Source organism: Terrapene carolina, unplaced genomic scaffold (assembly GCF_002925995.2).
Source record: "Terrapene carolina triunguis isolate 2854851 unplaced genomic scaffold, T_m_triunguis-2.0 Scaffold231, whole genome shotgun sequence".
Classification (NCBI taxonomy): Eukaryota; Metazoa; Chordata; order Testudines; family Emydidae; genus Terrapene; species Terrapene triunguis.
The window spans coordinates 8086073-8098478 of NW_020664582.1; the positions used below are offsets into that span (position 1 = coordinate 8086073).

At 37.6% G+C, this 12406-nt stretch overlaps 1 protein-coding gene across 7 annotated transcripts in view; it reads left to right on the top strand.

Annotated features, from left to right (window-relative positions):
• The window catches only part of TPST1 (tyrosylprotein sulfotransferase 1), a 72491-nt gene that overhangs the window by 24210 nt on the left and 35875 nt on the right, over positions 1-12406 (top strand). For all 7 annotated transcript variants that reach the window (XR_003899879.1, XR_003899881.1, XR_003899880.1 and 4 more), the window contains exon 2: positions 6892-7832. Coding sequence is in view for 4 of the 7 variants with exons in the window: in XM_029912508.1 (XP_029768368.1) it covers positions 6988-7832 (845 nt within the window). In the remaining 3 variants the exon portion in view is untranslated. The remainder of the gene's footprint in view (positions 1-6891; positions 7833-12406) is intronic.

A 12406-nucleotide genomic window follows, 5' to 3' on the forward strand; every position in this document is an offset into this window, starting at 1 on the left:
ATTTGGGAACCCCAATATGCACAGGTGCAACACTTACACTGTAGGAACTCTTTCTATAAATAAATATGATTTATTAATTTAGCAAAGATTATACACACACTTAAATTTAACAAAGCAGATATAGATAATACAGAAAGTACATTTGGACATGCATACTTACACCCTAATCTTTTATACTTAACCATTATCTTGTTTTATCACCGTTATTGTTCTCATCTTCCCCAGAGCCCATTATTCTGGCCCCTCCCAAGGTCTACATTTTTTCATCCTCTCTGCTGCCCCTGGGATGTTACTTTTATAGTAGGTTACGCTGGCGCTGCCATGACCAACGCATATTCAATAGAGGTCCTTATTTGTATTTCCTCCCTTAAGGTGTCCATTTTCTATAGGTTAGTATATGTATGATGTTACCCTATTAGCATACACATCAATTTACTGTCATGGCAGCTTTGCGGTTGGAGGTTCTGTCTGGAACTTTCTGGATGCTGGTGTCAGCTATGTTTTGTGCTGGGGTCAGCTGTGTTCTGTGGGTGGCTGATGTCAGTATTTTGGACAAAATTCTCTCTTGCATGCTACCTTTAGTTCCCTATAACTTATGAGTTACTTAAGTTTATCTATACCAAAGGTTATCGGCCTCAAGCCTCACGCTATTTACTAAAGCCAAATCTTACAGGATAAAAGCCTGTAGGTTCCTTGCATTACTACTAAATATAATAAAGCAGAATAACAAAGCAATTAATATAATACAGGTAAGCTGGCCCACTGGGCTACAGGTGTATGAACAGGAATGTTGCATGCAAGACCTAGGAAGTAATTGTCCCTCTCTACTCGGTACTGTGAGGTGTCAGCTGGAGTACTGTGTCCAGTTCTGGATGATACACTTTAGGAGGTCTGAACAAATTGGAGAGGGTCTAGAGTAGAAGAACAAAATGATAAAAGGTTTAGAAAACCTGACCTATGAGGAAAGTTTAAAAAAAAACACAACTGGGAATGTTTAGTCTTGAGAATGGAAGACTGAGCGGGGACCTGTTAACAGACTTCAAATATGTTAAAGGTTGTTATAAAGAGGACAATGATCAATTGTTCTCCATGTCCACTGAAGGTAGGACAAGAAGAAATGGGCTTAATCTGCCGCAAGAGGGATTTACATTAGCGATTAGGAAAACCTTTTTAACTATAAGTGTAGTTAAGCTTGGAAATGGGGATTTCACAATCTCCCGTGGAAGCCTATTATTGGAGGTTTTTAAGAACAGGTTGGACAAACACCTGTCAGGGATGGTTAGGTTTATTTAGTCCTGCCTCAGTGCAGGGGGCTGGACTTGATGACCTCTCTAGGTCCCTTCCAGCCCTATATTTCTATGATGCTATGATCAACACAATTGGACTCAGTCATTTCTTCCGTTGTGCTGTACAATCAGCCTATCTCTATCCCATTGACCTCAATAAAAGCTGTTGTGGTCTCAGCATTTTTGTAAATTGGACAGGTGCCTAAAACATAGATTTAAGAGCCTGACTCTAATCTCCTGTTTTTTAAAATGTTGGCCCTGGATTCAATCTCTAGCTTTGCTATTGACACACTTTGTGAGGTTGGGCAAATCATCTAATCTCTCTGCACCATTTTCCCCTTCTTTAAAATTGAGAACAATTCTTGCTTCAGAGATACTGCAAGGCTTTAAAGCTAAAGCATCTTAAGATCCTTAGATAACAGACATTATATCAGTGAAAAATTTTATTTACACTGTTTAGGTTTAAAATTTGACCTTCCTTAAAATTATAATCTGGAGAAGAATGTGTTCTGGAGTATATATCTTTAAAAAGCATTCTATCTGAGTATTTTACACATCTCATTGGCTTTCAAGAGTTGAGTCATAGTATGACTCTAGAAAATTTACTAAAGCAATTGAGGGGGAAACAAGTATCTAGCCAAACCACTATTGCTTATGCACTGGTACTGCAAATCCAGCCTGGGAAGTAAAGGTTAACTACTTGCCTGCAAGACTGGGTAGGGTCCTTCAGTAACACTGGTACTCAAACAAGAAAGTAAAAAAGAGAGCCAATTTGTAACAGGGAAAATATCCTTGTTTATCCATCTCCATTTGGTGAAATCGTTATGGAAGGAAATGATGCCTTTAAGAGGGTGTTTAAAAACTGGACTGTATAAAATACTTCAATACATAGCATGTTTCTGAACCAGAAGAGGGATTGCGCTACAGTGCGTTAGTTTTATCTGTTTTGACAGCATTCATCTCTGTACCTTGACAAAAGTGAAATGACTCCCCAAAAAAAAACCCCTACTCCACAAATAAGGGGTTTCATGCTGTTTTTTCAGAGCCTGGGGAGATCTATCAGTGCTCTTGCTGCTGCTGTGCTAATTGGCTTTCTCATGTTTGTCATGCGTGTGCTTGCCCGAAGATTTAATGAAAAGCAGCCATGTATTCAGATTACTAACCTTAGGTGATGGATTTTTGGCAACAAAGGGCCCTCATCTCCTCATACACATGAATAGCATGTATGTGCACAGACCTACGTACATGAAGCTCAAGATGGCTAAAAGAATGAAAGAACTTGCAGGTGCTGCTCATAGAGAATCTGAACATTGTTTGATGTATCTTATTTCCATCCAGGACTCAGCTTCACTTTCTGTTTTGGAAAAGCTTTATTGCATAATTAAATGTTAACACATTATGCAAGGTTTTAGCTTTTCATATTGAATGCTAAATCTTACATCAGGATTTATTATACATTCTCCCTCTCCCTCATTTATATAGCTGTTTAATATTTTAGCTGAACCTCAGCTGAAGTTTAATACATTCCTACTTCTATGGGTAGTTTTTCAACTTGCAGCATGGTCAATTGATAAGTTTAACACCAGTGAGAATATAAATATGTAATTTCCCTGTACATCAAGACAGAATTCAAAGCTATGGAGATGGTAAAGGCCAGATTTAAAGCCTGTCTAGTGAAGGAACATTTTAAATAGAGGCTGTCTTATTCTAGAAGCTGTCAATGTGCAAAGAAGAAAAAAAAAATCTGAATATTGGAATTGGGGTGGGTGGAATTCTCCCATTTAAAACATGAAAAATTATTTAATCAAGGGCCCAGTCTCACCATGTTGGCACACCCAAAGTTCCTCTTGAAGTAGGATTTGAGTCCTTGTTTACTTGTTGCAGCTATGCTGACTTTTTAGTGCCCAGAGGCCCCAATCAAAACTGAAGCCCCACTCTGGAAAGGTGCTAACACAAAGTAAAAGATAATCCCTGGCCCCAAAGAGCTTTCAGTCAATAGTATTGCAATCAATTTAGTCAAAACTTGTATTTTGTAATTATTTAACAAATAAATCTGACTTGCTAGCACAGTTGGAAATGTAAAATGGCTACATATTTTCTTTATATTAAAACTACTTTAATTTATTGGATACATTATTTCCATAATATTTTGTTGATAAAATAAACAATACTTTTGTTTAAAAAATTGCTATACTCATGGATTTATTTATTTTATTTTATTGGTACAAACAACTGACCTGCATTTGTAAATAGATGTGTGTTTACATGTACCACTTGAGATGGTTCCAATTCTCTCTTCACCTCACAGATAGGGAATTAGTCAAGTTGCTTCTTTGGTGCCTGAGCCTTGGTACTAAAGCTGTTCTTTGCTCCTGGCACTTTCTTTCCTGAGGTCAGAATTCATTTGCGCTGTCTGAGTCACCCGTCAATAACTTCTTCAGTTGAGAGATCCATTTCAGATTCTCATAAGCAAAAGAATACTTATTTTAAAGTTTATGGGAATAGAGCGCAAACAACAAAATAAAAGTAAAAATAGTTGATGCTCCACATTCCAAACCTAAAAAGAAATAGAAATATTTTTGTGGGTATATTTTGTTTTGACTGCTTTATGAAAGCTCTTCCTCTTTTTCCCCCCTCCAAAGCAGTTTTCCTGAAAGCTCTAGAATTTTTTTTTAATTACATTATTTAAACACATGTTTTTAGTAAGGCATTTGCAACGTGTGTAGTTGTATAAAGTTGACAAAATTGTTGACAGTCAATTACTGCCATTAATGATCATTGGTTGTCATTTTCTTTAAATGGTAATATTAAATTTATGCTCTTTAATTGGGAGCATGCACTTTACGTTCTGATTGTATGTAACCTTATGGCTACTTCTAAATTGATTTGATTGAAGCTCCTTACAGAAGTATAAAATTTAATTTATTTTTACCCAATGTCAGTTTTCTGCTGATCTTTTCACCTTAATAGTTTTTATTTAACTTGGTCTGTTAAACAAATATAATGCAGTAGTTTCTGTCATTGCTCTGACTGATTACATTCAAATTGCTTTGCTGATAACAGAATCATGTTATGAGCCCATTCCCGCAAGTCTTCTATGCGTGAAGCTCCCATTTATGTCTGAGTTCTCATCTTGGAGGACTTGCAGAATCAGAGTTTTTATTTGAATTACTGAAACATAAAACTTGCTTCATTCCACACAATTTTTACACTTTTGAAAAGAGTAAATGAAACTTTCACATTATTTCCATGGAAGAGGTTTTTGATTACCTTGAGGTATGTTTTAAATCTTTGGCTGATAACAGCTGCTGCGATGCCCTGGCAGCACTCAGGCTTGAGTCCAGTGTGGACCTTCATCCTGTGTGTTGGTTCCCGATCCCCTGTTTGTTGCCTTACGTACAGTAGAACCTCAGAGTTACAAACACCTCGGGAATGGAGGTTGGTCGTAGCTCTGAAATGTCTAACTCTGAACAAAACGTTATGGTTGTTTCAAAAGTTTACAACTGAACATTGACTTAATACAGTTTTGAAACTTTACTCTGACATGCCAAACCCATGAATAAAATGCAGAAATTGGGTTTGTTTTTGGATTAATTGGCTTGTTGCTTGTTGGCTAGTTTTTGGCTTGTTGGCTAGTTTTTGGCTTGTTGCTTGTTGGCTAGTTTTTGGCTTGTAGCTTATTGTTGCGGTTTTTTTTTTTTTATTATTTGCTCTTGGCAAGCAGGGGCAAAGGGCAAGCAGGGGCAAGGGTGGGAGAGAGTCAGGGGTGCACAGCGGGCCCACCACAGTCCCAGACTGCGCACTGGGGGGGGATCTAGTCACATAGTGTGTTGGGGTTCTTAGGGATTGGCTTGATTTGGCCTTGTTTTGAAATGGGATTAGCTTGATTTTTGGCTTATTGTGAAAGTCGGGATGCCTGTTTACCGCATGAAAGTTGGCAACTGTGTTTACTATGCAGAAGAAAAATGCTGCTTTTAACCATCTTAATTTAAATTTAACAAGCACAGAAGCAGTTTCCTTACCATGTCAAATCTTTTTTTAAACTTTCCGTTTATTTTTTTTTTAGTAGTTTACATTTAACACAGTATCGTAATTGCATTTTGTTTTGTTTTTTTTTTGATCTCTGCTGCTGCCTGATTGCGTACTTCCAGTTCCAAATGAGGTCTGTGGTTGACCAGTCAGTTCGTAACTCTGGTGTTTGTAACTCTGAGGTTCTACTGTACCTCAGACCCACTTAACCTCATCTTTTCTGTTTCCAGGGAAACAGCCCCTGTACCCTAAAATCACCAGCCAGATACAAACTGTAGTTGCATTTTAACAAGCCTATTATTAGGCTTAAAGAATATAATGGACTCAATTGTACTGTGTTGTACAGGTGTATCTCCACTGACTTCAGTGGTATTGCACCAATGTATCTGAGAGCAGAATTTATTTCATTTTCCTTTCAATGTATATGCAGTGCAGTGCTCCAGAGATACATGGAAAGACTTCACTCCTATCTGTACTGGGTAAGATGTCTGAGTGAGTGAGTCATATACTGTATCCCATATGGTCATAAATATTATCTATGCAGCACTCTTCTCCCTCCGTCCCCTGCATTGAGAAATGGAGGAAGATTTTTAAAAAAACTCTGTAGGATTCCATGCTTATATCAGTGGCACCATATTGAACTTTTTAACTTTGCAAGTGTAAGAAAATTCTTTCCTGTCAGCCCTCTAAACTCAACATGGAATCTGAAAGTTGCATCTTTACGAGTAATAAAAATGCTGCCTCTGATTTATATCTGTGCAAATCCACTGGAGGCAATGGGGTTTCACAGATATGATAGAAGGCAGAATGTATTTATATATGGAAATGAGATGTGACATTTATCATGTACCTGTGTATCTCATTCCTGTGACCACCTCATGTGCTATTTATCCATCAAGCCAAAATTATTCTAAGATTTCAAATTTTTCAGCAGCTTCCAACAGTCAACTTACATTTCTATTCAGATTTAATTTAAAATATATCCTGCTTTCTCCAAATGTGAAATTGTATCTATTGATTTATTATTTGTTTTTATCTAGACAGTTCTTGCCTCAAGGAGCTCTGTTGCTCTTTTTTTCCTTTTTTGTGAAGTACTAAGCGCACAGTTAAACTTCAGCGAATAATAATGAAATACATATTTTTAACATTTTTCCTTTCAGTTTGCAGACACTTGCATAAGTGACATCTTTGCTTGACCATACCTGTTAGTAATAGATATCCAGTGGTTCAATTTATTCCGAATATTTTCTTGATAATGTAGCTGACTATTTCTTACTAAATGGTAATAATACAGTCATCTGGCTGGCTGTAGACAACAAAGGAATTGAACCAGTCCTCATGGAGTACATCCACTGGAGGAGATGATGGGGACTCACTGATATAGTGGAAGTACATGGTATAACATGGAATACATATTCTGTTTCAAGAATTTGTATATATGTACTACGTTCAGTGGTATTAACATCACACCAGGGAATTTGTAATTTATCTCCAACTGAAATATCTGGCATGGTGATATATGTTAATCTGTAATAGTTCTTAGTGCAGTTGTAATTTTTTCTTTTATTCCCACCAGATCTTGATCATCTTGGACTATAATCTCCATGGCGTGAAAATCTGAAGATATTCCGGAGTAAAAGATTGGTTTATTTAAAGTGACTATTGTATCAAAATGGTTGGAAAACTCAAACAAAACTTGTTATTGGCATGTCTGGTGATCAGCTCAGTGACAGTGTTTTATTTGGGGCAACATGCTATGGAATGTCACCACAGAATAGAAGAACGCAGCCAGCCAGTGAGGATGGAAAGTGGGAGAACCACAATAAGAACTGTCTTTAACTTAAAAGCAAATAAAACCTTTGCTTACAATAAAGACATGCCTTTAATATTTATTGGAGGGGTGCCTCGAAGTGGCACTACACTAATGCGTGCCATGCTAGATGCTCACCCCGATATCCGTTGTGGAGAAGAGACTAGGGTAATCCCTCGAATTCTGGCAGTTAAGCAGATGTGGGCCAGATCAAGTAAAGAGAAAATCAGACTGGATGAAGCTGGGGTGACAGATGAAGTTCTGGACTCAGCCATGCAAGCCTTTTTATTGGAAATCATTGTTAAACACGGGGAACCTGCTCCCTATTTGTGTAATAAAGATCCTTTTGCTCTGAAGTCCTTAACTTATCTTGCCAGAATTTTCCCCAATGCCAAATTTCTTTTAATGGTACGGGATGGTCGTGCATCGGTGCATTCCATGATATCTAGAAAAGTCACCATAGCTGGGTTTGACCTTAACAGCTACAGGGACTGTTTGACCAAATGGAATCGTGCTATAGAGACTATGTATAACCAGTGTATGGAGGTTGGTTTTGAAAGATGCATGCTGGTACACTATGAACAACTTGTATTGCATCCTGAAAGGTGGATGAGAAATCTATTAAAGTTTCTCCACATTCCATGGAACCAAGCAGTGCTACACCATGAGGAAATGATTGGGAAAGCAGGTGGTGTCTCTCTTTCAAAGTGAGTACAAGTGTTTCTTGGTGTCTTGTATCGATCTAAACTTCACTGTTTAGACATGGTTTGCATTTTGATGCCAAGTATAATTACAGGCTATTGTAGAAATACAAGTGTTGACAAGTCTCAGCAGTAGTGTATTTTCTTTAATCACTTTTCACTATGGCCATTTTAATGTTCCTGTAGATAAAGACCAGAATACTCTGCAGCAAGTCGGATTTAAATTCTGCAACAAAGCTCTGTGTCACCAGAGTGGCTGACGTGAAATTTTGCAGCAGCTTCATTTGAATTGAAGGGTTTTATTGGATTATATAGGAAATGAAATAACCAGTACAATAGCCCTTCTAGTCTTCTAATTTTGACATTAAATTCAATTTTTTTCATTCTCCTCACACTTTGTGTGCTGCAGCAGATTTTTATATTGAAAATGCATACTTATCTTGTAGAAGATATCAAGGAAAGTTGTAGGTTTTTGCATCTGGGTAAGGGGCAGTTTGAGCTTTTAACCCCCAATAAGGTGTTGGAAGTAGTTTGGGATTGTGAGATAAGCATGCTGGATGTTTCTTCTAAATATGGTGACCAGATGTCCTGATTTTATAGGGACAGTCCTGATATTTGGGGCTTTTTCTTATATAGGTGCCAGTCACCCCCCACCCCGTCCCGATTTTTCACACTTGCTATCTGGTCACCCTACTTCTAAAGGTCCCATCACCACTACCAGTACAATCATGGTTTTTGTAACCAGTTGGTGACTTGACATGTTAAAACAAACACAGAATAGTTTGCACAGCAGTATCATTGTGTCATAGCTGTAGCTAACTGTATATTTGCACCTGCCATATTGCCTAACCGTGTTTGTATTAATGCATTCTGGGAAAATGTAGGGAGCTACCCTGTTATCCTATACCTCAGTAAGGAATATAGGGTATCTGAACAACAGCACTGAGTGGAACCAGTGCACGTAGGTCAATACACTCTGGAATATCTTCCTTTCAGCTCCCTGTGCACTAAGTAGGACTGGACACTGGATTACTTAAGCACAGTTACGGGGTTCCCATCTCCACTATAAAATGTGCTGAACTGTTCACAAGAAGCAATTGTGACTGTCTAGGCCTCTGGCAGTGGCAAAACACACTACAAGATGCCACATTTGCTAATAGAGTATTTATCATAGTTAATGTGAACACAAACCATGTATAGAGCAAAGAAGGCATTAACTGGTTACAAACTCAGTTAAGAATTAAGTGGACAGGCTAAACTGATCAGCAAGTGGGTCTTAACAGTGGGTTACAGCTAAATTATTTAGATTTCAGAATTCATCTCCTCGGATGACTGAAGCAGTTCACATCTCAGAACTATTGTTAAGGCTATCTTCAGTTTGGGAAGATCATGTATCAGTTTAGATTTCATTTTCATAATTTTAAATATTTGGATAAAACCTGATGATGAGCTATGATTACCTAGGTGTAAAATCCATTTTTGCATAGGATTAAAGATAATGCCTATCTTATTGACAGTATATACATTTTTTAAGAGATTAGTTGTATCTAGGGTTCAATCTTAAATGGTTTAGTAATTCCTCAGGAAGCTGAGTCCTAATGTAGAGTGTCTCAAAGGGTTTGTGTACACTAGAGGTTTTTTTACCTCAGGTTCATGGATTGTAAATCAGCTTGAGTTATAATCTTTCAGGAAATTTGAGGAACTGCTGTTCCAGTGAAGTAGGACCCAGAATTGGCATACTTTTTCTTTTGGCACAGCCTTCTGAGAGGGTTAGTATTTTGAATATAAGAAACCCGTTGTAGACCAATCTTTTACTAATTGTCTTTCATGCACACTGTGCATTTGACTTCCTGAGTAGAGCTGGGTGAAGTATCCGGGTTTTGATATTCTTGAGGGAGCTTAAACGATTTAGTCTTTCCTATGATGTCTAACTTACTCTTCACTGACCAGCTCTTTTGGTGTGTCTACCCATATGTGTAGCTGGAGTTTGAGAGAAGTGGAAACTCATTATTCGTAATACAGAAAAGTCTTTTTCTCTCCTCTCCCTCCTCTTCCTAAGCACAGTTCTTTCAATATGTGAATCATGTCTTTCTTGCTTTCCTGATATTGCAAAGCTTTTACTGTATTATGTCATCTCTATTAGACTGCCAGAGGGACAATAGTTACTTTTTATATTAAAAAGTGATGTCCTAGCTGTGGGATGTGCTCAGTTAAATTTCTTGGCCACAATGTGTGACTGTCTGTCTGTGCTCAAGTACTCTTACAGTAGAAGAAAGAAAGACGAAAGCTCCTCTCACAGTGAGTAGGAACACTACTTTTTTCAGCTGATTCAAATAAACTAGTAAGATTAACTGAACAGTGGAGAGGATAAATGCTAAACCTAAACAATTGGGTAAGCCAACAGGCAAAATCCTCCCATTTACACTGATTAATTCTTCAAAAACCTAAAGCCAAGTGATTTTATATTAAAAATTGGAAACCAGCTATGAATGGCTACTTGTTAGATCCCTAAGGCAGTATTTAGTTCAGAGTGGGTTTTAAAGACTTCATATTGATTTCTGGCATCCCCGGTATATCAGGGTACTGATGCTGCTGTAGTGGAAATGGTTGCCTTTGTGGCAAGTGAAGATTTAATGCAAAGAAACTCACTCTTCTGTGCCACTGTCCATATGTTTGATTGTCCTCATTAATGAACATTTTATATTGTGGTAGTGTCTCAGGTCCAATTTGCTTGTGGTCTTTATTGTGCTAAGTGCTGTACAGACATAATCAATGACAGCCTGTGGCCCAGATTGCTTACAGTCTAAAAGGTTGGATAATACTTTTTTTTTAAATATAAGAGCAGAGATATTTTGACATGAACCCTTTTATTTATTAAAAAGGGTTATCATGTTGATTGGAAAGATGGCTATACAAGTATGCAAAAGCCCTGTTGGTCTGAGGAATAAGCTAGATATGGGAAGTGGCAATGGGATGCTTTGGGGAACAGGCCATAAAAAAATGCAATGGTAAACTTACACTACCATTGAACTAATGGTTTGAGTCACTGGATGATGGAAACCAGTGGTCCAAAAAATGGACGATAATGAACTGGGAAGTCCTCCTCACATAATACACTGGTTCAGAAACAGGGATTGGGAAAGATGAGATTGGTACCTAAGTGCCTCATAAGTATTTAGAAATAGAAAACAGACAGCTTTCTAATGAGTCCCTGCTTATGTTGGAACCGTGGGAAGTAATTGGATTTTTCAGGTCTGCCTCTGTTTATTCTGATACGCTATAATGCCTTTGAGTCAACAGTAAGTTGCCTGAGTCACAAAAACTAACAAACCATCAGAACACTGGCGTCTTCAAGGCTGTTAGTCTCCACAGTGTTAATTTTACTATAAGGTAGTCATTATATTTTCTGATGGAATAATATTTTTTAAATTGGACACTCCTAAAAAACGTGGGAGGATCCAAATCAGTTTTATATGCAATATCACTTCAGTGTGCTGTGCAGGGATTGATTACTACTTATTAATGTAAGAGTTCTGACTTCTCTATCTCCCTTGCACTGATTTATTTAAAAAACAAAAAGGGCTCCGGTGTGGCTTTTATTGCTAGTTTTGTTTTTGGGAGTAGTACTATGCCTCTTCACCCTGTTTCTTATGAAGTATTTATACTTTATCACTTGATGATTACCTGTTCTGTTCATTCCCTCTGGGGTACCTGGCATTGGCCACTGTCGGAAGACAGCATACTGGGCTAGATGGACCTTTGGTCTGACCCAGTTTGGCTGTTCTTGTGTACCAACATTTATTGAGCGTTTGCTCAGAGGGGTGTAGTTAATGCAAACATTTAATGTGTAACTTCAAACATTTGCATGGGTGTTCTCCCTTCTCACACCTCTCCACAAGGGATTGTGAATTATGTACATATTTGTAATAGGTTGAGCTGGTGCAGATGTCAAAATGCTGCCAGAACACACAAGTAGACTGCCACCTGTGACTTTGCCTGAAGTAATAAACCGCACCTAGCCTTTCGGGCAATGGCAGGGTGGGACCAGCTCCCTGTAGCTAATCACTAATTCTTCAGATAACTTCCCTCTCTACTAGATCACTAGTTCAAAATAAAATTATTAAATTATTTTAATGTATAAAATACAATTTAAAAACCCTGGATCCCCAACCAAGCAGTCTACAATATTAAACTCCAAACAGTTTATTGGTCAATGTTTTTCCCCAAAACTAAATTATCAATCTTATCTGATGCGATATTTGATCCCGTTTACTCATGTCATTGGTTGTGCCATTTGAAGGTAGTTGAAACAATAAACACATCATAAAAAGTAAGTTAATCTGAGTCTTGTTCACTTAAATAAAGTAAAACAAGTCAATACAGTTCTGTTGGCCATTTGCAATTGTATTTAGTTTTATGGGCTTTTTTCCTGTACACTGAAATACTGAGTACAATAAATTGTGATCTTTCCCTTGGCATATCTTCCATTATAATTGTTGTAGTATAACTGCTTTCTCAAGTGTTTGATTTCATTCAGTATTAACATTACCTACTATCTCTCATTTTAAAATTTTTTGGTC